The sequence below is a fragment of the Macaca nemestrina genome, chromosome 11 (genome assembly GCF_043159975.1).
Source record: "Macaca nemestrina isolate mMacNem1 chromosome 11, mMacNem.hap1, whole genome shotgun sequence".
Lineage (NCBI taxonomy): Eukaryota > Metazoa > Chordata > Mammalia > Primates > Cercopithecidae > Macaca > Macaca nemestrina.
This window is the reverse complement of record NC_092135.1, coordinates 3571611-3598157: the sequence shown is the minus strand read 5'-3', so window position 1 is coordinate 3598157 and position 26547 is coordinate 3571611. Positions and strand designations below refer to the sequence as shown.

Genomic DNA, 26547 nt, shown 5'->3' with positions numbered 1-26547 from the left:
GGGCATGATGTCGCGCGCGCCTGTAGTCTCAGCTGCTCAGGGGGCCAAGGCAGGAGAATCTCTTGAACCCAGGAGGCAGAGGTGGCACTGAGCAGAGATCATGCCACTGCACTCCAGCCTGGGCAACAGAGTAAGACTCCATCTCAAAAAAAAAAAAAAAAAGGCCTGCTTTCTCTTTACTGCTTATAATGAAATGTGAGAAGAGATACACTGAAGGTGGAATTGTTCAACAAAAGAAACCAGAACTTGAAGATTTGGATCATTCTTAGTGTACTCACATTGTTTAAAAAAAAGAGAGAGAGAGAAAGTATGCTCTGGAGAAACACTAAGGATGTGGACAACCATTTATTTTCAAGAGATTAGGTGCGTGGCTTATAAACCCAATCACCCATCTCCACAGAAACCTGGACAGTTTTGACTGGGGTACATAGATGGGATGAAATGAAGGCTGTTGGACTTCCAGGATTCCACAGGTAGGAAAAGGATTGGCAGGGGCAGTTCAGAGGCCAGTGAGCCTACTTCTGCCACCATGCGACTGAAGGGGACAGGCTTGGGTTTGAACCCACTGCCACCACCTCCTCAGTTCTGAGGGTGTAGGACTGCAGCCCCAGTGGGTCCTGAGGAACAGAGCATCAAGCCATTGAGGATTATTCTCAAGCCTTAAAATCCTATAACTTACTGCTGTCATGGGTTCATAGATAGAAAGGAAATTTGCCCCACCAGGAAACCTTACCCAGCCTCAATTGATTTGGATGATTTCAGTGATAAGATTTGAACTGGTATTTAGATGATATTGGACTTGGAGTTGATGCTGGAATGGCTGACTCTTGTTGACGTCGAGATGGGGTGAATATACTTTGCATGTGGGAAGGATATGAAGTTTTAGGGGCCAGAGGACAGACTATGGGTTGAATTGTGTCCCCCACCCCTCAAAAAGTTATTTTTTGTTTTTGAGACAAGGTCTTGCTGTTGCCCAGACTGGAGTGCAGTGGTGCAATCTGGTCTCACTGCAGCCTCGACCTCCTCGGCTCAAGTGATCCTCCCTCCTAGCCTCCCAAGTAGCTGGGACTACAGGCATGCCACCATGCCTGGCTCTTTGTATTTTTTTTTTGTACAGATGGGGTTTCGCCATGTTGCCCAGGCTGGTCTTGAACTGCTGGACTTAAGCTGTCCATTGCCTTGGCCCCCCAAGTGCTGATATTAGAGGCGTGAGCCACTGCACCTGACCCAAAAAGGTATTTTGAAGTCCTAACCCCTACTACCTCTTAATATGGCCTTATTTGGAAACAGGGTCTTTATAGAGGTAATCAAGTTAAAAATCAGGTCATTAGGGTGGGCCTTAATCCAGTAACTGGTCCCCTTATAAAAAGGGGAGCACACACATTTGTGTCGATAGACACACAAAGAGCACCACGTGCTGATGGAAGCAGAGATTGGAGTTATGCTGCCACAGACCAAGGGATGCTATCAGAAGTCGGAAGAGGCAGCTGGACACAACGCCGTGGAGCACATGTAGTCCAAGCTACTCGGGAGGCTGAGGTGGGAGCCCAGAAGTTTGAAGCCAGCCTGCGCAACATAGTGAGACCCAATTTCTAAACTATAAAAAATAAGTTGGAAGAGGCAAGGAAGGACTCCTTTATGGGTTTCAGGAGATGGTCCTACTCACACCTTGATTTCAGACTTCTAGCCTCCATAACTGTGAGACAATAAATGTTTTATTACAAGCCACCCAATTTGTGGTACTTTGTTACAATAGCCCCTATTGTTGGACATTTAGAGTTTCAAGTTTGGAATTTATAGATGCAACTTACAACCTTCACAGTCTATTTCCACAGGTTAATTCCTAGATATAAATTGCTGGATCAGAGGATATACAAGATTCTGAAGTTTAAGACAGGGTCTGGTTCTGTCACGAAGACTGCAGCACAGTGGTGCGATCTCAGCTCACTGCAACCTCTCCCCCAGGCTGAAGCGATCTGCCCACCTCAGCCTCCTGGGTAGCTGGGACCACAGGCATGCACCACCACACCTGGATGATCTTTGTAGTATTTGTAGAAACGGGGTTTTACCATGTTGCCCGGGCTGGTCTCAAATTCCTGAGCTCAAGCGGTCCGCCTACCTCGGCCTCCCAAAGTGCTGGGATCACCATACCCGGTCTATTCTGAGGTTTCTGATTCTGATTTTGAGATTTCAATTCTGAGGTTGTGTTAAGTTGCCCTCTATAGCAAAGTGTTAAATTATCTCCACCGGGCGCGGTGGCTCACGCCTGTAATCCCAGCACTTTGGGAGGCCCAGGCAGACGGATCACGAGGTCAGGAGATGGAGACCATCCTAGCTAATATGGTGAAACCCCGTGCCTACTAAACATACAAAAACTTAGCTGGACGTGGTGGCGGGCACCTGTAGTCCCAGCTACTCGGGAGGCTGAGGCAGGAGAATGGCGGGAACCTGGGAGGCAGAGCTTGCAGTGAGCTGAGATAGCGCGACTGCACTCCAGCCTGGGCGACAGAGCAATACTCTGTCTCAAATAAATAAATAAATAAATAATCTCCAACACCATGTGAGAGACCGTTCCTTAAACTCAGTAGGTTTGATAGTAGGGTTTGTGTTTGTTTTTAATCATCATTAGTTCTGATTTAGGAAATCAAGATGTCCAGCCAAAGATATACTACAAGTTGGGTAGAACATTATAGACTTAGATACTGGAAAGATTTAGTTTAGTTTCATTGTTTTTAGATTTGTCTGTGCTTGGTCTCCTAGAGGGTGCTCAACTCAAGCAAGGAGGGAATAACTGTAAATAAAATGTGTCCAAGAATAGATCTGGAAAAACCAATCACAGTGGAAATAAATATTAGCTTTATTAACACTCAAAGTGCCATTCATTTATATTCATTCCGTAAGTCCAGAAGGTTACTTAGAGTAAGCCTTTGCACCACAATCTTTCAAAAAAATGAACATGTAAGAAAAAGCAATTTTCATTGTGCTAATTATTGCAGGCCTTCATGCATGTAAACCTAAACAAAATGTGTGCCAACGATATACAAATTTCCATATAAACAAAGTCATTGATCACTAACAAAATATAAACATGGTTTCTTTTATATTAGATTTTTAAAAAAAGCTATTTACCAGCAAGAAAAAACAAGTACCTAGAAATTATAAAACTCAGAAATAGTATACATTTTTACAAGCACAATTTTGAATGACAACACAAAATCAAAATGTGCATGAAATGTGGCACGTACCACACTATATCTGGCTTCTGCTAGGTTTTCCTAATCACACCGGTTCCTTTTAACATCATAAACTTAGTGACATTCGACTTCAACAGTGGACTTTATTCCTAACATGAGTAATTTTACATGGTACCGCATATTTAAAACAAAGTTTTCTTTAATACAACATTGTCTGATTGGAAATTTCATTTCCAATTCTTTTTCTGCCGGTTACTTAAAACACACAGTACAATATAAAGACACAACGAATGTTTGGACATTTCAAAACCAATTTATAGTCAATTACAAAGAATCACAATATGCCAATATACTGTTTTATAAACCCAGTCTGACCTTGCCCAGTGATAGAAAAACTAAAAGTTGAAATATTTTGGGGTAGAATACAGGAAATATTCAAAGACAACAGTAGGACAGGCCAACAGCAACTGGAGATAGAAAAATCTTGACATCTCGAGACAATTTAGTTTCTCACATTTTTCCATAGCTCTGAGAATTCAAAGGCCATTTTTAGCGGTGTGTTTTTGCTACTGCTTAAAACCTATTTTTCCCTTAATTTGCATTTCACAGAATTCTCTTAAAGAGAATTTAATGCTTTTTCTTGCAAGAGTATTTTAATTGGGCTCTAAGTATGATTTGCATTCAATTCTGAAAATACAAATACATTTTGAATGGTTAAAAACAAAATTTTAAAAATACTTTTGATCAGCCAGCTGAAAATATATTCATATAGTAAATAATCTCTCAGAAAGCTTTTATATATATTTAATTATCACAACTAAATAGTACCCTTATAAAACAAGTTCATAAAAATGTAGAAATGAAATGAAAGTAAGAACTTACTGGGATATATACATGTGCCTACAGACGGAAAAAAAATCTCCACACAAACATACATCCCCTGCTACACAGAGCATACTTTCAACTTAGTAATGGATTATAATACATTATAAAATTTTCTAATTTCTATTAATGTTGAACTCCTGAGTTCTTCAACAAAGAACCATAGATAAGTATAGTCTGTAAAAGCAAAAAGGTCCATTTAAGTCAGTAATAGCAGTGCAGTAACTGATGGCTACATCTTGAAAGAAGTTAAAACATAAAGACACAGACAGTAGTTCAATGCACGCATTCATGATGCTCATACACTCATCAACAATTATTGGTCAGAGTAGTAAATCAGTGTATAAATTAAACATTTCCAAAAATGTGCAAAAATGTCAATCTTAATAGGAAAAAAACCCTTTGTACATAATTATAAACTGCCCAGCATTCAACTGAGATTAGAAACATTTACAGAGAGAAACCAATAGGTTAAATATAGAGATTTTAATGGCTACATTTAAAAATGTACATTATTATGTCAAAGGGTAAATTTACAAATTGATAATCATAGTTTGCAACAACTCAAAGTTTATTCTCAAATTTATCCAAGTTTACTTTTATTTACAATGAATAAAAAGAACCATGTGAAATGTAAGAGATGTCAGACATTAAAAGTATTTTTGGTATTAACTCTTATAATATTTCAGAATTCAGGGTAGCAAAATTTTAAAACCAATAATAATAGAAAAAATGTAAACCATTTACTAATTAAGATTGCATTAAAACAACTGTTGGTTTTTAAAGAAGTATTTTTATCCTTAGACACTGTACTTTCAATTGAATAGCGTGTATTGCAAGAGTTTGGCACACTTCCTTTTGCCCATAAGCCTCTCCAGCTCAGATGTTTCAACTAATCCTCTCTTCTTATTCCAGATGGAAAAAATTCTTTGGAAAAGTAAGAATACATCAAATCCATTTTGTATCTATCTAATAGAGTTTCAGATGTAATTTTGTTACTTCTCTCCTCCAAGTAAAGCTAATGCTAAAATCATCACTAGTTACATATGCTTTCAAAAAATAAATTCTAAAAGAATATTTAAAAATAAGTGAACTTAAAAGTGCTTTTTGGTATGGTCATGAATTTTACTGTTCTCAACTGCATTAAGGGATTCAGAAATTATTTGGGGACAAGTCCTGCACATATAGTAGAAGCGGACACTTCCTTCTGTTCCAAAATGTCGATGGCACAAAGCAGACATCAGTCCAGAACCTACTTTTCCTCACAGCTTTGCTGAAATGCCCCTCAAGTCAAACCCAAGTTCATAAATGTCAAGACTCTAGGAAGAAAGTACGCCACCAACCTGAGGCATCAGACGTTAATGTCTGTCTATGTGCATTGGTGGTCAAGTGACATTAACAAGACTGGCACATGTACAAGCTTAAATTCATGTCTACATAGTTCCTCAAAAGTGGAAGTAACTTCTGCATGTCTAAATGCAAACACTGATCACCTGTCCTTTTCCTTGAAGGATATACCAGAATACAAACTCTACTAGTATCTGCTTTATAATTTTTACACTATTAGCTTACAAGTGGACAGAAGTAACAGTGCTAATTATTTTGGCTATGTGTACAGGGAATATAAAAGCTTTGGTTTAAAGTGATTCTGATAATACAGATTGTGTTACAAACAAGAAGTCATCAGGCAGAAGGAACAATGGTACCGATTTAATGCCTTTGCTGTTATTAACAAAAATACCATATGACTGTCAATTAAAATGCACAATTATAAAAAATATGAAGAATTCTATGAGACTGTATACAGGCAACAGATAAAATGTGTTCTTTTCTTTACTGTAGCTATGACTCCTCCCTCATCTTTCTGAAGCTCAACCTTGAATGCTTACATGACCATTGAAAAAAGAATCTCTAGGCTCCCCCAAGAGCTCATGTCCATCAACAGCTCTGGAAGGTGAGTATGGGGAGATGGGAGGCCAGTACTTCCCACACCTACCATGGGATCCCGTCCAAACCATGGCAGAAGTCAAAGCCAAGCCAAAGACAACTATGAAGCAGGAACAACTGCTTCATAGCATGCTTCCCCTAGCCAACCAAAAAGAGGTATAAGAGAATTTCCTTGTGAATACTTGGTAAGCTAAGGAAGCTTATTTTGATAATATTTGGCAGAATTTCAGCTCCAAAAAGTTCAGGAAGAACTATGTAAAATCAATTACTTTCTATTTAAGAATTATATATAAGATTATTATACATATACACAAATTGAGTTTTAATCTACTTTTAGCAACCAAGAGTATGGCAATTTATAATCAATATCATTATTATACAATCATTTATACTAGCTACTTGTGGAAAATGTACTGGTGTTCCTACCCAAGGATGACTACACTCACTGTATGTCATCAGTAGGTCATACATTTGAGTTGTTCTTCCAAAACCAGAAACTGAGCTAAATCAAACACTCATACCTTTCCCCTTCTTCCTTCCTACCCCTGCCTCCAACTCACCACCATACACACACACACACACACACACACACACACACACACACACACACACAGGCGCACATGCACACACTTCACAGAAAAGTAACTTAGACTATTAGCGAAAATGTTAGCTAAGCATTAAGGACTAGAATCTGCTATCCCTGGATTTCCTACTCACTGTCCTGTCTCATTGCCTTAACATTTGTAAACCATGTGAATGACTTCCTTAGGGCAAAAACAAGTACTGTAACTCTACCATGAAAATCATAACTGAACAATAATAATACACCAAGAACTTGGACAGTGCCAATGTGACTGAAAATCAAGTATTCAACCCAGAAAACATTTACATGTCTCTTTAGAACGAGAATACCTCTTTCTACGCTTATTGGGAATTCATGTCTAGTGGAAGCTGCACCGTGTCTATCACAGACAAATCCTAATGTTTCTCTCCTAACATTTATTATTTATTTAAAAAAAAGGAGGTAGAAAAGGGTAGGAGGAGGCAGGCATTAAGAAACATTTAAGGACCAATACACAGTCTAAGGCCAAATGAACTTGTGAAGCCTACTGATTTTGGAAAAAATCTTCATTTTGGTGGGTAACTTGAATTATTAATATAAAATAAAATTAAGGCATACAGAGAAAAGGCACTACTAAAAATTAACAATTGGATTGCTTTTCATTAACATTTAACCAATCTTAAAATTCAAATAAATATGAACATTACATTTGTAAAACAAAGGCCAAACTTAGTAATAAAACAATATGATCTCAAGAAACTGTCCTGATCTTAGTATAAATAACACTGTTGACAGAGTTCGATTTCTATCAAATGTTTTGGGTATTTTCACAATTTAGACCAAAATAAAGTATGTTTTCTTTAAAAGAGACACTGGGAGAAAAAAACGAACAAAAAAACACTATTATGGAATAAATGCTCCCCATCACCGGAACTGTTGAGTAGAGGCTGGGTTTTGCAGTAAGAGGGGGTCCTGAGAGAGATGCTATGTGACCTGGTTGGGGAGGTGATCCCTCCAGTTTGGGGACACTTTTACTCTAATCCCTGTTGTCAATGACATTTCAGTTTATAACAGCCAATGATTACCTAAAATTGCTTTTCCCTTACTTAATAAAAAATAACATTTTAAAACATCACTGCTGAACTTTCAGAGTTAGCGTATGCCATAAAGTAAGTAACTGCTTGCCCATGTTCCTCCTAGATTGTGACCTCCTTAATAAGGATGTTAATTTAGTACCTGACATAGTAAGTTACAATTATTGAATAAACAAATGAAGAAGATTCGTTCTATTAAAAAAGACAGATTTGTATATTTAATTGACACCAGGTGATTTTATATCAAGCTACCAGTTCCCAGACTCCAAATAAAATCACTGGCACAGAACCTTGCCATAGACCAAGGAGTCTACATCTAGCTTGGTCATCCTGCTAAACTATTCACATCTGATTTTATTTTCTAAGTGATTTCACATATCTTGTAACAGCTCCATCAGAAATACTACAGAGCAGATCTGACATATATAAGAACTGGAGTAGCAGAAACTTAATGGAAAGAAATAGTTTCATCTTTTTAATGCAGTTTCTATTGGGAATAAGGTAAAGACTCTCAAGTGAAAGCCAATTCAATTTACTCTGAAATTAAGGTTTAAAATTTTCTTTTATAGTTCAGCAAATGCATTAATATTTTAATTCCTTATATATATTATGTAAGGGTAACTGTGCCTTTTAAAACTTTCTAAGGCAATAGTAATTTTTTTAAGTTAGAAAGATGTTTTGTAAACAAGGAAAAGTGCTGAAAATTTTCAAGATATTCATACTGAAATTTTCAGTCTGTATAATTTTAAATACATTTTAAATAATTACCAACCCATCAAAATTTCCTAGTCATTATAATAGTTTTTAACCCTTTTATTCAATACAACACTTTGCAATGTAAAAGATCTTATATTTGGTCCAAGCCTAAGTTATGCCACTTTGAATCTCTCAAGGCCTTAAGTAGAAAGATATTTCCTGAAAAGCACATATAAGACTGCTAGTGAATCTTCTCCAGCACCAAAAAGTCTGCCACTGTCAAAGCAGAATGCATTTTAAAGGCACAAAGTCAGCAGTCTGACCATTTTCCAGCGTCAGCAAAGAAGCATTACAGTATAGAAGAATCAATTGTGCATTTAAGAAACAAAACACATGTAGAGTTATCTTAAAAAGTTCAAATTGCATTTGTTGATCCATACCATTATTAGAAAGAAGGAAAAAAAAAAAACGGAGTGTTATATTTAACTTCCCCAATGAAGCTGTTTCCTTTCAAAACTTTCTTAAATTTACTTTTGGTCTTCCATACCCTCCGCCCCCACACCTTCAAGCTTTTTTGTTCTAGTAGTTTTTATATATATTAACTTTTATTGTGGTTTTTGGTACCTTCACAACTTGTTTGAAATAAATTCACATCATATTTTATATAATAACTCTGTAAACTACTTGTCTATTTTTAAGTCTTTACATAAAGAACATTACTTTCCCATAGCTAATAATATTTGTTTTATACAGCAAAGGCCTTCCGCAGCAGTGTTAAAGTAGTAGTTTCTTTTCAGGTGCCTTTATTTTCTATAGCATTTAGAAAAGAAAACAGAGACTGAGAAAAAACAGTTTTGCTCTGGGTTCTACAGTCTCACCGGATTTCTCGCTAAAGAGCATGTCTTATATTCTGCACTGCTGGTTACCCTGACAGACCAAAAATGAGCCAAAGGAAAAGCACAACTACACAAGACAGATATGAAGGAAAAGCCCACTGGTCCAGAGACCATGATCTTGCTCAAGTAGAAAAGATGCCCTCATTCATAAAAGATAAAGAAATTATAATAGATCCACACACTTGGGGATTGTTTCTAGAACAAGATTTGGCAGTTGCTTTACCAAGGCAGGGGCACCTCATTCTTGTTCTTCCCTGCAAACTGCTTCAATTTTAAGAGTATGAGAGAAGCACTGACAACTAATTTTGTGCTTTGACTTCTTAGACTAGCTAGTGGAATTTCAAATATTCCTACAGGGAATGCTAGGTAGGACCTTGGCACAGTAAACCAAGACCTACCTAACTTCAGAAACAAAGTATTTTAAAAGAGTCCCTAAATAAGCACACCTTTTGGCAGAAAATAAGAATACCTGAGTCCCTTATGAATCCCATGAAAGGGATTTTGGGGCCTCCAGGAAGACTATTGTTTTCTAGACCTTTAAAAATAAAGTACTTAGCACTTGCTTTAACATGCTGAAAAAAACTGCAAGTGGCCAAATTACTGATATCTTCATGTTTTATAGTAGCACAATTCTATTAAGAGATAGTGGGGCCTTTCCCAGCTGTCTTGTTCCATTTAATAATGTCCTTGCTCTTAGTACATACATTGTACTAGAAATACCTGGCAGCTTTTTAACCTTCCCATTAGTAGTTAAAACTTTGTTTTGATAAGTTGTTTTTTTTTTTTGCCCAAAATTATGAATTTTAAGGAAAGAATATATAGAGATGGCTAAGTTCAAAAGGCTCGGTGTTCCAATTCAGTTTGTTCCTAAAAGGAAGAGTTACCTAGGTGGGTGCAATATGCAGCTGGTAAAGTGATTGCTATTTGCTGCTTGTTGAGATCATTCGCCCTTGACTTAAGCAGCAGTAGCTGATCTTGTAAAATCCTCAATTTGCATTACATCACTTTCTCTTTGAAATTTCCTTTCCTTTCTTGCATTTACTGCTTTGTAAATAGCTGTTTTCAGTTTGTAACCGGGACTGATCTTTACATCAGGGTTTCTCAACCTCAGCACTTCTGACATTTTGGGCAGGGTAATTCTTTGAGGGGTGAGGTTGCTTTCCTTGTGTATTACAGTCTATTTAGCAGCATCCCTGGCCTCTCCCAATTCATGCCACTAGTATCCTTCCAGTTGTGACAACCAAAAATGTCTCTAAGAATTGCCAAATGCCTAGTGAAATTATCCTTGCTCCACTTTTGGCAACCACTGTTTCACATGATACCTGTTTTTTTGGAGGTGCTTTAGTATTCTGTGATCCTAAGAACAAAGGTTTCATCTCCCGACATAACACATAAATATTACTAATTGAACTCTTCGTTCCTAAGGAATGTTATCTATGGGGAATCAGGAGCTAGAAACAGAAGATGGTATACATGATTTTGATTATTTCTCCATTCCTTTAATTTTGGGACGTCCCCCTCAAGTAAAACAAGTTTAAAATACACTAAACACCGAATTTTTTTCATTATTTCTACTGACTGGCAAATGTGGTCTCTTCTACTGCTCACACATTTGATAAGAGCGATCTCCTTTTGTCTTTTATTTCGATTTGCTCACGACTTGACTTTAAAAGGTTTTCCGTGTGTGTGTGTGTGTGTGTGTGTGTGTGTCTGTGTGTTTAAGCAGAAAGCTATCCCTCAAGTTTACAGATTCCAGTAACATGGATCTATTATAGTGTATTTGCTTATTATACTGGTTAGGATTAACAAATAAACATACCTCTCAGAGATGCGTATCTTCTATCAAGACTCCTACTGAGCAAAAAGGTTGGTAGACAGAGGTTAGGATCTAAAGAATACAGATATAAGAAGAAACCTATATTCTTTAAGTTGAGTACCTACCCTAAAGTTTAGGGCTCAACCCCACAAATGAGGATATATTTTAAATACTATCACTAAAAACTACAAATTATACATTATTTTCTTCTCCTTGTTTTCCATGTCTTCCCATCGCCACTGATATGTCAGTGATAGAGGGAATGACTCTACAATCTTTAGGTATTCCAAATGATTTGTTTGTACTAAAAAGAGTGACTATGTACTAAAGTGCTTTATCTCTCTGAACCACATCAGTACATTATAAAAATTAAAAAAAAAAGTTTCAAGTTCTTGTAAGGGAAAAAAAGATTAAATATAAAAAATTTAGGTTATTATTATTATTAAACAAATTTAACCAAGAATCAAGAGAAATACTTTCCCTCTTGTCTTTTTTTCTCCCCCATCTCTCTTTTTTTATAAAAAAGAAAAGTGCAGTCAGAGAGAAGGTGAATGAATAGATGGGAGCTAGGTAGAGGCACAGGAGAGGTTACTGGCTGCTAGTGATAATGCACAAACATGTGCCTTAAGAGTTCATCAGCTGAAGGTCTCAGTTTGGCCTCTACAAAAATCCGTTTGAGGAAATCTCGAGTATAGTCTGAGACATGAGGTGGCAGCTTTGGGTTTGTTGGCTGAGTGGCAATTTTAAAGATGGCAGCCATTGCTTCAAATTCAGCCCAAGGCGGCTTTTCAGTTAGCATTTCTACCACAGTACATGCAACGCTCCTGAAAAGAAACAAAAAGAAATACATTACACAAACAATAACATGAAAGAAAGCCAGTTAGCTAGAAAATGAGAAACAGGCATTAAGTCCATGTATATTTAAATATGACTTAACTTCAAATTCAAAGCTTCATTAAAAAGTTCTAATTTTGTAAAACTGTAATTTAAACATAAAAATCCATTTAAAACAACAATTTAATGACTATCACTTAATTCAAATGGTTGGGCAAAGAACATTATTCATCTTATTTTTGTTTTACATAATTTCTAACCTGACATTAAAAATAATTTTTGTCTTTATCTGACAAAGAATATAAGCATTGGAAATCAATGGCCTTCCGGTGCCTAAAATGAACGTCTGTTAAAGTCTTTTCTGGGTGGGAAGCAGAAAATGGTCATTTCATGGTCTGACTTAAAATTATAAAAGAATTAAAGATTAAATGAATTATAAGACACTGACAACAAAGATGAAGTACTTTTAAAGGTCTTTAGACAAACAAAGTAACTATTTATTTACTTCTGTAATGGCAAAAAGCTTTTTAATGCTGAGGTTTGCTCACGACAAAATCCTTCCTAAAGAATGGAGGACAGGTTCAAGGATTCTAAATATTTCATCAATTATAAGCCTCAATAAGGCATAATTAATACAGTGTTAATCTTTGCAATTCTTACATCCTATTTTGGAAGTACAAAAGATCATTTACATCTGCCTCAGTAATTCAATCCCAGGTGGAAATACATAAGGCGGCAGATGGTTTTCAAGCAAACTTCACATCAAAACCTACCAGATGTCCGCTTTTCTTCCATAGCCTTCTCCACTGATGACTTCAGGGCTCATCCAGTATGGTGTGCCCGTGACAGACTTCATTCCTGTCCCTGAGAGACAGATGGTCTGAAGCCGTTTGCTGGCCCCAAAATCTCCTAGTTTGACATTGCCTGTTGAATCTCTCAGGATATTTGCCCCTAAAAACAAGAAATTGCCTCATTTCATTAATTTATTGGCCATCTGGAATACAGTATAAAAGAACAATGGCACAGAATTACTTCATAGACTCTTCTATTTGTCCCCAAAGTTAGGCTGCTTTTCATCTTCTGGCAGTAGCTGGCATAATGCTAGTCACATAGGTGGTGCTCATTAAGGATTTGCTGCAAGAACACTACATTTTTAGGTCAGCTGTGTGTTTAGGACCTAGGACATTTCTACTGAAAAGGACTGGTGCAGGTTGGAGGTGAGGGTGATGAGGAGGAGAAAGGCGAAAAGGGCTAAGAATGAAGCTCAGTGAAGGACCAAGAACGCCCCCAGTTTCTCTGTCATAAAGCAGGAAGCCCATGGCTGAAACTTATTTCCCTGAGAAGCCAGCCTTTTCTCAGAAACTTCCTTAGGGTGCTTCATAATCAAAAGCATTTTCCCCCTCTATTACTTAAATTTAGTTACCTTGTATTTTAGAGTTTTCTTAATATTGAATCTTGCTTTATATTAATTTTACATCTCAATTTTTAATATTTTAAATGTCTGATAGGCAAGCTTTGAGCTTTTCATTTAAAATTTCATTAGCTTTTATAATAAACTTTTTAGATAGCTTCAGATTTACAGAATTATTACAAAGATAGTATAGAGAGTTCCCATATAACCCCACACCCAGTTTCTCTATTACTAATAGTATGGTACATTTGCCACAATTAATAAACAAATACTGAAATATTATTAACCAAGTTCATACTTTGCTTAGATTTCCTCAGTTTTTCCCTAATACCCTTTTTCTGGATCCAGGATCCTAACCAGGATCCCACGCCATACTTAGTCATCATGTCCCCTCAGGCTCCTCTTAGGGGGGATACTTTCTCAAATTTTCCTTGTTTTTGATGACACGTGTTTTTCTGAGGTGTACTGGGGTCAGGTTTTCCCTAATTGAGGGACCAGTAGAATGTCCCTCAATTAGGATTTGTCCCATGTTCTCATAATGGGGGCTGTAAGTTTTTGGGGGGAAGACCACAGGTAAACTGCCATTCTCATCATACGATATTAAAGGCACATACTGTCAACACCATTGTTGATGCTGACCTTGATCACCTGGCTTGAGATAGTGTTTGTCAGGTTCTCCACTGTGAAGTCATTGTCCCCCACCCTTTCCATACTTTGGAAGAAATTTGCCACACACAGCCCACAGTTAAGGAGTAAAGAGTTATGCTCCAGGCTGAGTAGCTACATAAATTTGGAGTTATGCTGCAGAAGAGATTTGTCTCCCCTCTCCCACATATTTATTAAATCATTCATTTACATCACTATGAACATGGATATTTGTTTTATACACTGGGTTATAATCCAGTAATGCTTTATTCTCCTGCTATTTATCAGTTTCAGCCACTGGAGCTTCTTTCCACTGGCTCTGTGTCCCTTTGCCATACCCCCATCATTGTATTCTTGCTTTTGTTTTTGAGCACTTTCTTGCTTTCTGGCACTGGAAGATGCTCCAGGCTCATCTTGTATATTTCCTGCACCAGTCCTAAAATCAGCCATTTCTCAAGGAGGCCTAGTTCCTTTCAGTGGAGAATAGTATTAAAAAACAAGATCATCGGCCAGGTGCAGTGGCACACACATGTAATCCTAGCACTTTGGGAGGCAAAGGCGGGTGGATCGCATGAGCTCAGGAATTCGAGGTCAGCCTAAGCAACGTGGTGAAACCCCATCTCTACAAAAAATACAAAAAAATTAGCTGGGCATGGTAGTGTGAGCCTGTAGTCCCAGCTACTTGGGGGCTGAGGCTGAAGGATCACTTGAGCCCAGAGAGCTGAGGCTGCAGTGAACTGAGGTCATGCCACTGCACTCCCGCCTGGGTGATAAAGTGAGACTCTGTCTCAAAAAAAACAAAAACAAAAAACCAGAACAAAACAAAACAAAAAACCAAGCTATGGGCACTAGGCTAATTTGTTTTTTATTCTCTATTTTCACTCTTACCATTTTAAAAACTCTATTTTTTCTGGGATTATAAATCTAGTTTCTGTCTTTTATAAATCATTTCGCTTCTCATTTTTCTCCACATAACCTTCATTACTTTGGACCTTCTCATTTTTAACTTTTTCTTTACCTATTCTTAAATAAGCCATTTATTTTATTATCTAATTTTAATTATTTTAATTTTAAAATTTTACTTCATTTCTTATTTTTAAGTCTTCCATAACCTTAATCATATTTTATATTACAAAGATATTCATTTTCTTGGTTCTCTTACCCTTTTCTGAAAAAATGATCTCTAAGGAGGAGAGTGAATAGTGGAGAAAAGCTACTTTACAGACTGGAGAGGATAGAGACCCCACCCCTATCATGGGGCTTCCGTACCTGTCTTTCTGTTCTCCCAGCAAATTCCCCAGTCTAGTCAATGATGGTTCCCTAAAGCCTCTCTCCAGAGGATAGTCCAGAGTTCATTCTCTGCACACCTTAAGTGTAAACATGCCATGACATTAGTGATCTTCTAAAAGAGCACTGTCTAACATTTCCTACCATCCAATACTTTAAGAAAGACTGTCAAAAAAGCCACCATCTCTAGAATACTTAACCAGTGGAAGGACAACAAAGCCCATTTTTTACTGGCTACAAGCAGGGCTCTGATTGGGGAAGGAACAGTCCAAGGCAGGTCACAGACAGGGGAAGCTGTCTCTGGGGAGGAATCACCAATGTTGAACCAATGCTTACCCAGAAGAAGGGCTAAAGAGAAAATGGGTAGCCAGGCTCCAGCATAAGTTTCTAAAAACTTATTTTGGATGTGTCAAAAGTAAGTTATTAAGGAGACTTTTCAGACATACACAAAGGTAGAGCAGCATGCTCAGCCACCACCCAGCCTCAACATCCATCTGGATGACCCTGCCCCAGCCATACTGCCAACCACTCCTCCCCTCTCTAGGATTTGAAGCACATTCAAGATGTCATGATAAACAAATGGTTCAGTACATATCTTTCAAAGATAAGGACTTTTATCACACCCAAGAGGATGAACAATAACTTCTTAATATTATCAAATATATAGTCGGTATTTAATTTGTTACATTAAAAAAACTAGAATCCAAATGAAGTCCATATATTGAGAGTCACTGATAAATCTTCTAAGTCTTTCCTAAAGTTCCCTCCAATCTCCTTTTCTTTTTTCTTTGCAACTTATGAAGAAACTAAGTTGTCTGCCTATAGCTTTCTCATGGTCTAGATTTTGCTGACTGCATCCCAAAGAATCATTTTAACACGCTCATCTGTCCTATATGTATATTACATAATTCCGTAACCGAATTTGGAGGCTTGATCAGATTCAGGTTCAATTTCTGGGGAACTGAGGAACAAAACTAGATAGATAATGTTGTATTCTAGACAATCTCTATTTAAGTGATATCAGCAGCCATTAATGTTTAATGCCAATATCTGTTCATTATTCTTTCTTCGCTTCTTAGCCAAAATACTTCTATGAAGATAAGTTTCCTTTCATCCATTATTTGGTCTTCAGTGGTCTAGTTTGTAATACAAATACAACAAAAACAAAGGCAGAAGAGAGCAACTAGTTTTTGAAATAGTGAGTTGGTTCCCTAACAACATAATCAATTCATTTTCATCCTAGGTTTCATTATGACTTCATGGGTCTAAACTGAAAACCAATCATCTTCCTTTTCTGTTACGATTTAAAAGTTGCTCATGGAAATTTGAGAAATACAGAAAAAGTATATAGGAGCCTGGCAACATAGCAATACCCTATCTCTACAAAAAAAAAAAAAAGAAAAAATTTTTATTAACTGGGCATGGTGGTGTGTGCCTGTAGTCTCAGCTACTCGGGAGGCTGAGGTGAGAGGATTGGCTTGAACTCAACAGGTTGAAGCTTCAGTGAGCCATGATAGCACCACTTCACTCTAACCTGGGTGGCAGAGGGAGACCCTGACTCAAAAAAACCAAACAAACAAAGGCAGGGCGCGGTGGCTCACACCTGTAATCCCAGCACTTTGGGAGGCCAAGGCGGGCGGATCACCTGAGGTCGTGAGTTTGAGACCAGCCTGACCAACATGGAGAAACCCCATCTCTACTAAAAATACAAAATGAGCCGGGTGTGATGGCACATGCCAGTAATCCCAGCTACTAGCGAGGCTGAGGCAAGAGAATCGCTTGAACCCGGGGTGAGGGCGGAGGTTGCAGTGAGCCGAGATTGCACCACTGCACTCCAGCCCTGGGCAACAAGAGCGAAACTCCATCTAATTAAAAAAAAAAAAAAAAGACCATCACTCATCCTGCCACTTGATGATAACCACCATCAATCATATGGAAATCTTCCTTCTAGGTCATACTTGAATTTTACAAACTTAAGATCATATTGCACACATCCAATTTTATATTTTATTTATTCTCTTATCAATACATTTGCCCTGTGCTTTAAAATCAGCTTACTTCCAACCTCCTCATTTGACCAGGATGGCTCCTCACTTCTGGCAAAGTTTGAAGAAGATCCACTCAGTGGGTACCTCCGTCAGCTCCTTTGCCTTGCCTCATTGTGAGGGCTAACGAGAAGCTGGCTTGAATGGACATTATTCATAACTGAATAACCTCTCTATGAGGTTCTTTAAGCTATCAGGTTTCATACTTAACGACTGAGGTCTGCCTAAGATGTGTAGATCATGAGCAATGTACCCATCTTTTCAGACTTACTCTAAGTCCCATTCTAGCATATGTGATCTGGCTTAGGCATTCTGCATTCGACTCCATCACCAGAACTGGTTAGGAATGTTCTCGTTGCTCTGAATATGGCCATAATTAGGATGTGCCACACCTCAAAGGGGAAGCGAAAGCCTGGGAGCTCATCAGAGTCCCCAGCAAGATCAATGAATAGTATCTTTATACACGCAAATACAAATGTGTACACATACATATTTACAGTAATGCATTGCTTAATGATAGGGATGCATTCCGAAAAATGCATTGTTAGGCAATTTTGTCATTATGCAAACATCATAGAGTGTTTTTACACAAACCTAAATGGTATAGCCTACTACACACCTAGTCTATATGGTATAGCCACTGTTGTATATCTGGTCCATAATGACGTGGAAACATCATTATGTGGCACATTACTTTTTATTAACAAATGGGATCTCACTACATTAGGCTGGACTTGAACTCCTGGGTTCAAGCGATCCTCTTGCCTCAGCCTCCCAGGTAGCTGGGACTACAGTCATGCACCATCATGCCGCTATTCATTATTTTTATTTTTATTGATCGATTTATAAAGTGATGTCTAAATTTGGGGCTACCACCTACCTTTACAGGACCAAACTTCCAGGTGTGTTTTGTAGTATAGATTTTGAAGCATTCTTAAATTGTACTTATCCCCACCACTTGCTTTTGTGTGACTTCACGCATCTACCTACATCCTTTATCCCTGAAAACGGTTGAGTTTTTGAGTTTTAATGTCAGTTTGACATAGTTGGAGTTCATCAGAGCTCAGTTTGGGGTTCTTTTCTCCCCCCCTTCCTTCTTTCCCAAGCTAGTGACATCCACTCCTCCTAGCTCAAATTTGATCTCAAGATAAAGTATGTCATCATAGCTAACTTTTAAGAGCTTTTTAGGTATCAGGCACTACTTTAAGCATATTGCATGCATTAACTCATTTACTCCTTTAGAGAATCCTATGAGCTGGATACTGTTATCTCCATCATTTAAGAAAGAGGAACTGAGAGACTGAGTAACTTGTCCAAGGTCACACAGTGTGGATAAAGCCCGAATCTGAATCAGGCCACCTGGCAGCAGGGCTCCTACTCTTGGCCAGCCTGTCCTAATGCCTATGTAATATGTATGAAACATGATCTCACTTGTATGGTCTCTTAAACTTTACTGATTCTGTGAGCCCCCACAGTAGAGCTACCCATTTGGGGAGACAGGACTGGTGTGATAAAACACTGATGCAGTTCACAAGAAAGCAAGAGAACTGTTTCCCTGTTTCAGAGATAGATGAATTAATGTTAAATGTCTTATCCACATCACTTGTTTCATTCACATTCACAAAGAACTGTCTATTTAAAATAGAAAATACCTCATTACTTACCTTTGATATCTCTATGGACAATCATATTACTATGCAAATAATGGACACCCTCCAGAATCTGACGGGTGTATTTCCTAGTCACATTCTCAGTAAGAGCGCCATATGCTTTTAATTGGTCCTTAATTGAACCCTAGGAGAAAACAACAACAACAACTACTGTATATGGTTTGAAATGAAAACTGCTATTAAATCTTTATTGGTAAAGAGGCCAGGAATTCTCATCTCACTTGTCTAAGCATGTCCTACTTGAATTTTATTTATTTTGTTCTTATTCTGTTTTTAAAGTATTTTATTGACATCTGCTGATTTTCTCAGGAAAAGGAATGGGTATAACTAGAAAGAACATATATGACATTTTAAAGTTTTTTCTTTATATAAGAAAAAACTCAACACTCAAGTTCGAAACATGAGAACATACACAAAAGGAGAACTTCAGATTTTCTCAAGTGTTTTTTAGGGCAGGATAAGGTGCCATCTCTGAGAAAGCTGAATCAGTCTGAAGTGAGGCATAGGTATTTGAATTTTGAAAAAGCTTCCCTAGTGATTCCAATGTACAAGTTTGATTAATCATCCCTTTAAAAGACAGAAATAAAATGCTTCCTGAGGGACAAATCTCTTTTTTGACAGGAAAATACATCCGAATGTTTCTGCCTTTCCTTGAATTTTGGTAAACGGTGTACTCTGTCACATGAAAGTAAATCCTTGGATTTTACAGATTTAACCATTTGTCCTTTCCACTGTTTATGAGCCATCCTTGGAGGGAGAGCATTTTGCAATTCTGTGGACCCAAACTTGTAAATCACACATATGGAAAGGAGCAAGGGTGCCCAGTCAACTACTGACACCTACAGTTCAGCACGGCTTGTTTGTTCAGTCTACTGTGTCTCTACCTGTAGGATTATACAGAAGAGGCCAGGCACAGTAGTTTATGCCTGTATTCCCAGCACTTTGGGAGGCTGAGGAAGGCAGATCACCTGAGGTCAGGAGTTCAAGACCAGCCTGGCCAACAGGGTGAAACCCCATGTCTATTAAAAATACAAAAATTACACAGGTATCGGCCGGGCATGGTGACTCATGCTTGTAATCCCATCACTTTGGGAGGCTGAGGCGGGTGGATCACCTGAGGTCAGGAGTTCAAGGCCAGCCTGGCCAACACGGTGAAACCCCGTCTCTACTAAAAATACAAAAAATTAGCTGGGCGTGGTGGCGGATGCCTGTAACCCAGCTACTCAGGAGGCTGAGGCAGGAGAAATGATTTAATTCGGGAGGCAGAGGTTAAAGTGAGCCGAGATCGCACCACTACACTCCAGCCTAGGCAACAAAGCGAGACTCCATCTCAAAAAATAAAAATTATGGCCGGGAGCAGTGGCTCATGCCTGTAATCCCAGCACTTTGGGAGGCTGAAGCGGGTGCATCACCTGAGGTCAGCAGTTTGAGACCAGCCTGGCCAACACGGTGAAACCCCGTCTCTACTAAAAATACAAAAATTAGCTGGGTGTGCTGGTGTGCACCTGTAATCCCAGCTACACGGGAGGCTGAGGCAGGAGAATTACTTGAACCGGGAGGCAGAGGTTGCAGTGAGCTGAGAGCATGCCATTGCCCAGCCTGGGCAACAAAAGCGAAACTCCATCTCAAAAATAAATAAATAAAATAAAAATTATGGAAATACATGTATTTTTAAATGAGTAAACATATCAATCACCACCTTGAAAATCATTAATACTAGATGTACTCTATTAAAAAATAAAATATACATAATGACAGATGTCACAAATCACATTTTATAACTCCTAATGAAATTATAGACTCTAGTGATGACTATCAGTGCTAAAAACAGTAGGTGGATAGTTGAAAAGGAACGGGCTATTCATATGTGCCACTGCTATATCTCTTATTACTTTCTGGTCTGCAGGAAAAAACAAAACTTTACAGTGCAGGAATCAATATGTCAATCACCCTCATCTAATGATTGGTCTTTGCATTGCTACAGTGGAATAACCAGAATAACCAGAAACTGGCTCCTGATAGGATGCATAGCTTCATCTATGATGTATCAAATTTGAATGTGAATCTAATTTAGACCTTAGATCTAACTTGATAATAAATAAAGGGATAAAAGAACAAATTAAAATCCACATGCTGATTTCGGCAGCACATACACTAAAATTAGAATGATACAGAGAAGATTAGCACAGCCCCTGCGCAAGGATGACATGGAAATTTGTGAAGCATTCCATATAACTAAAAATATAAAAAATTTAAAACAAAAAAACAAAATCCACAAGAATGCAATTACAGAAATCCATGAGAGTTTTTTGGGGTTTTTTTTGCAAATTCTTCCAGATCCTGAGAGTGAAGACTCTTAACAGGCTATCTTTCTCTCTTTGTCAAATCTGTATCATGTACAAACTGACTGCTCTAGATAGTAATCCTAGCACTTTGGGAGGCCAAGGCAGAAGAATCACTGAGTTTGAAACCAGCCTAGGTAGCAGAGTGAGACCTTGCCTCTCTTTCTAAGAATTATAAAAAATTGTTTAAAAAGAGATAATTAAGGAGCATAACAATTAAATGTAATGTATCATCCTAGACTGGAACTTGGTGTGAATATATCAGCTATAATGGGCATTTTAGGGCATTTAAGGAAATCTCAAGATAGACTGCTAAGATGTCTGTAACCTACTTTAGAATACTTTAGCATTAATGAGTTAAAAAATACAAAGACAGATGAAGAGGACAGAAGATATAACCCAGCTCTAATTTAAAACTCTTTCAAAATGTCTTTAACTAGGGTTAACATTTTATAATCTACGTTTTTTTTGTCTTTCTTTTATTAACTAATTTTAAATGGAATGTGCATTTTCAAAAAGATGTACTAACTTACCCCTGGCATATATTCCATAAATATGGAAAGTGTTTTTTCCTGGGGATCCCTCAAACAGCCATAATACTGAACAATTCGCTCATGCAGCAAGTTTTTCAGCAACTGAATTTCACATTCAAGTGCGTTTACTTCCTGAAAGACAGAATTCATTGTTAAGTCTTCAACAATGTCAGTAAAAGCAAAAAATTCTAACTTCATGGACCATCAAGGTGATTTCATTCTGAAAATTTTAGTTCCCAGTAACAAATATCTGAAAGTCTCTAACCAATAACTTTTTAAACAGTCCTTGATGATATGCTAAAGCAACACTGAATCAGATTAATATTATAACTGAAGTACTAAAAAAGAAAAATACATATTGAAAAGTAGATAAATATATCTAATCTGTTTTACAAATAATTTATACTAAAGAAAACTGTACTTTTTAGTAAAAATGCTTCTTATTTAGAATGGAAGGGGCTTAATGTTAAAAGAATAATAATAAATAAAGTTTCTTATAATGTGACAAAGTAAATGTGTGCAGTGATTTTTACCTTGCTGGTCTCAGGACTATCAGGATCAAACTGAACTTGCTTAACAGCCAATTCTCTTCCTGTATCAACATCATAACAGAGGTAGACCCTTCCAAAGGCTCCTTGGCCAAGCAGTTTGCCCAATCTCCAGTTGGTTGGAGCCCGAGGTGCTGAAAAAGAACACGTTCTTAAAGTGAAATATCCAACAGCACACAAATGGTTAATAACTAAATGAACATACTGCATTAGTGACATCCTCCATTGAATGTGCTTGGATATAAGGGAAAATTATGATTATCCAAATTCACATAGGTACCGCCTTTCAAAATTTTCTCTTTCATCCGTTTTCTACAAATCCTAAACCAAAAAAAGATTCATATCCCAAGAGTCATTTTTTTCTGAAATTGTTTTCCTAATTACACGTGACAGCATCTTTCTTTCACTCAATCTAAGATGCCAAAGACTGTAAGATGCACCATTTCTAATCTTCACTGCAGTAATATTTGTACTTAGTTTTTCAGCCTCCACCTACAATGTAGAAAGCTGGAAAAAGTATCAATCCCATACAAACAAGAGAAATCTGGGTAATCTACAAAATTTAACTTTTATTGAACACATATCAAAAAGCTAAGATTGCAGGGCAACCAACTAACCTGAAATCGAAGGAAAAAGTGGCATCTCCAAGGAGAGACAGAACAGAAGCACTGACTCACTTATGGCAAAGCACAGAGAAAGACCCACACCAGCGGGGAATAATTCACCTCCATTTTAAACAAATGTGGGCTGGCATGAGAGTATTGAACCCTTGGGAGATCCAGACACAGGTGAGCTCACACCTGCTCAAAGTCTTTTCTGTGGACCTCTACCATGCACTCACAGGGGCAGGAGACACCAGGGAAAGCCTCCCTTGGTAGTCAAGGCCTGGAGAAGGGGAATGGCCCACTGTTGTGGGAAATGCAGAAAGCCCTTCCACACCCCTCTCCCCTAAGAAACAAGAGCCTTCAGCTGCTGGAGAAAGCAGAAAACCCTGCCACCCCTGCGTTACAGGGAAAGACCTACTGAGACTAGGGCAGTGAGAAAGAAAGAAAACAAACAAACAAACTCGACCCCTGACAGAGAAGCTGGAAACCTTCTGTGACCCTGACCATCAGAGCACTCCTACTCCTGGAAGATGGGTAAGCCCATCTCTGAGAACGGAGGAGATAAAGCCTGCCTAGCACTGAAGCTGGATAGGACAACACAGAACCTTCTATTCTGCCTCCCCATCCTCGGCTTGCAAGTAGCAGCAATCCACTACTGAGAGCACAAGGCCATAGAGAGATCCTCCCTCTCTGAGAAGTAGGCACAAAAGGAAGGTCAAGGCCGGGTGCAGTGACCCACACCTGTAATCCCAGCACTTTGGGAGGCCAAGGCAGGTGGATTACCTGAGGTCAGGAGTTCAAGACCAGCCTGGCCAATGTGGCAAAACCCCATTTCTACTAAAAAAAAAAAAAAAAAAAAAAAGCCAGGTGTGGTGGCGGACACCTGTAATTGCAGCTTCTTGGGAGGCTGATGCAGGAGAATCGCTTGAACCCGGGAGGGGGAGGTTGCAGTGAGCCAGTATCGCGCCCCTGCACTCCAACCTGGGCAACTCCATCTCAAAAAAAAAAAAAAAAAAAAAAAAAAAAAAAAAAAAAAACAACAACGCTGATGGAGCAGGACGGCTGAGAAAATCCCTTTAGGAAACCAGTACAAAGTAATTCAAAGAATTTAAAGTCAGTGGTGCACAGGGACCACGGCAACAACAAAATCCAAACCCAGCTCAACTCCTGACTAGACTGACTCAGCTTCTCATAGTTACGGCCTAGCAGAAGAAGAGCTGTGCCTATTTCCAGGCATACATTCTATTCACCTCCTCCTTTATCCTATACATGATATCTGGCATTCACTGTAAAATGATGGCACAAAAAAGCAACCCTTCCAAAGAAAATCAAGAGAGAAAGCAATTAATACAACCAGACTCAGAAGGTTCAGACGGGAAATTTAAAATAACTTGACTAACATGTTAAAGGTTCTAATGGAAAAGGTAGACAACATGCATGAACAGATGGTGAACAGAGCAATGGAAACTACAGGAATGAGTCACATGAAAATGCATGAAATAAAGAACAATGACAGAAATTAAGAATTCCTTCAACAGGATCATAAATAGATGCAACAAGGCTGAGGAAAGAATCAGTGAACCTGAAAATAGATCAATGGGGCCAGAGAGAGGGGGCGGGGAGGGAGAGATAGAGAGTGTGTGTGTGTGGGAGAGGGAGAAAAAACAGAGGTATGAGACAGTATCAAATAGTCTAGTGTACAGGTAATAGGAATCCCAAAAGAAAAAGGAAGAATGAGACAGAAAAAATACTTGGAGAGGTAACAACTGAGAACTTTTCACAAACTATAAATATAATAAACTGAAAGAACACCAGCTGGGAACCCTACACAAATATACCTAGACACATCTTATTCACACTGTAGAAAATCAAAGACAAAATCTTGAAAGCAGCTGGGACAGCTGCGGGGGAAGAAAGCATATTACATATGGAGGAACAAAGATAAGAATTATAGCAGATTTCTCTTCAGGAAGTATATACGCCAGAAGACAATGGGACAATAGCTTTAAAGTGCTAGAAAGGCCAGGTGCAGTGGCTCACACTGTAATTCCAGCACTTTGGGAGGTTGTGGCAGGTGGATCAGCTTAAGCCCAAGAGTTCAAGACCAGCCTGGGCAACACAGCAAAACCCTGTCTCCACAAAAAATACAAAAATTATCTGGGCATGGTGGTGCATGCCTGTAATGCCAGATACTTGAGAGTCTGAGGTGGGAGAATTGCTTGAGCCCAGGAGGCAGAGGTTGCAATGAGTTGAGATTGCACCACGGCCTGAGTGACAGAGTGAGATCCTGTCACAAAAATGAAGGAGAAATACAGACTTTTTTTAAACAAACAAAAGCTGAATGAACTTACTACCAGCAAGTCTATTTTACAAGAAAGGTTAAAATGCAGTTTTTCAGGCAGAAGGAATTTGATACCCAACAGATCTTGGATCTGTCTTTGTTTATATAGATTTTGGATCTATACAAAGATCTATAAAAATGAATATACTGAAAATATATATAAAAGACATTTTTCTCTTATTTTTAATCACTTCAAAAGATAGCTGTCTAAAGCAAAAATAACAGCAATATAGCATGGGGTCAATATGGATAGAAAAGTAAACTATGACACACTAGCACAAAAAAGGAATTCAGAGTATGTAAATAGTGCTGTAACAAACATCTTTGAGCATGAATCTTTGTATACACTGATTACATAATAAGGTCTAAATGCTTTGCAATCCGGCCTGAGTTACCACTGTAGGCCTATTCCCACTATTTCAAGTAAGATACCCCCACATCAGCCAAAAATTGAACTATTCACCATTTTTAGATGATGTTATGGCCTCTTGCACATTATCTCCTCAGCTGGTGATTTCTACTCACATTTAAATGCTATACAATTATTTCTCCATATATCATCTACCCCATTAGATTATGTCTTAAGAGATTATGTTTGAAATCTCAGTGGTAGGCATTCAACCTCAGTGGCAGGCATTCAACAAGGATATGTGAAATGAATGGATAAAAAATGACTAGTTGGTAATAGTTTTCCTAATACAAGTGAAGAACAGAATTATCTAAGGTAATTAACAGTGATACCATGCTTATACCTGACATTCCAACTACCTTTAGAAACACCATTATTACCTTTTTTGAGTAGTTCATCTGACCCCAAAAACTCACTTAGGATTTATTCCTTTTAATACTATAAAATTCTGCAAAGGTTCTGCTCTACATTTCACTATGCCAAGTTCTATTACTTACAACGGCTGGGTGGGCTGATGTCCATTACGGTCAAAGTAGGATTGTCTATGTCACTTCCCCTTCTTCTTATTCGACTATCATCATACTCTGGGGTAAAGATACTGCTTCCACTACTGGTGCTTAAGGAGTGATCAGTAGGACTGAAACTCACAGGAGACCGGAAGCTGGTCCCCTGGGTCCTTCTAGCTCTTGGAAAAGTTTTACGACCTACAAAATGAAAAGAGAATGACCTTATACCTTTTATTAATATGTTGTACTTTTAAAGTATTTAAAATTTGTAACGTAGAGAATAG

The 26547-nt window shown here is 38.2% G+C and overlaps 1 protein-coding gene and 1 non-coding gene across 3 annotated transcripts in view; one reads left to right on the top strand and one right to left on the bottom strand.

The window, feature by feature from the left end:
- Positions 1–2833: 2833 nt before the first annotated feature.
- LOC105492428 (mitogen-activated protein kinase kinase kinase 2) overlaps positions 2834–26547 on the bottom strand; it is an 88692-nt gene continuing 64978 nt past the window's right edge. For both annotated transcript variants that reach the window (XM_011759518.2, XM_071072534.1), the window contains 6 exons: positions 26255–26461; positions 22388–22536; positions 21855–21986; positions 18974–19103; positions 12695–12872; positions 2834–11911 (listed from right to left, as the gene is read on the bottom strand). In XM_011759518.2, the coding sequence (XP_011757820.1) occupies positions 11686–11911; positions 12695–12872; positions 18974–19103; positions 21855–21986; positions 22388–22536; positions 26255–26461 (1022 nt within the window). In that variant the 3' untranslated portion in view covers positions 2834–11685. The remainder of the gene's footprint in view (positions 11912–12694; positions 12873–18973; positions 19104–21854; positions 21987–22387; positions 22537–26254; positions 26462–26547) is intronic.
- On the top strand, positions 21111–21216 carry LOC112428606 (U6 spliceosomal RNA). Its single transcript, XR_003020645.1, has one exon. It is a non-coding gene; the product is annotated as a U6 spliceosomal RNA (small nuclear RNA).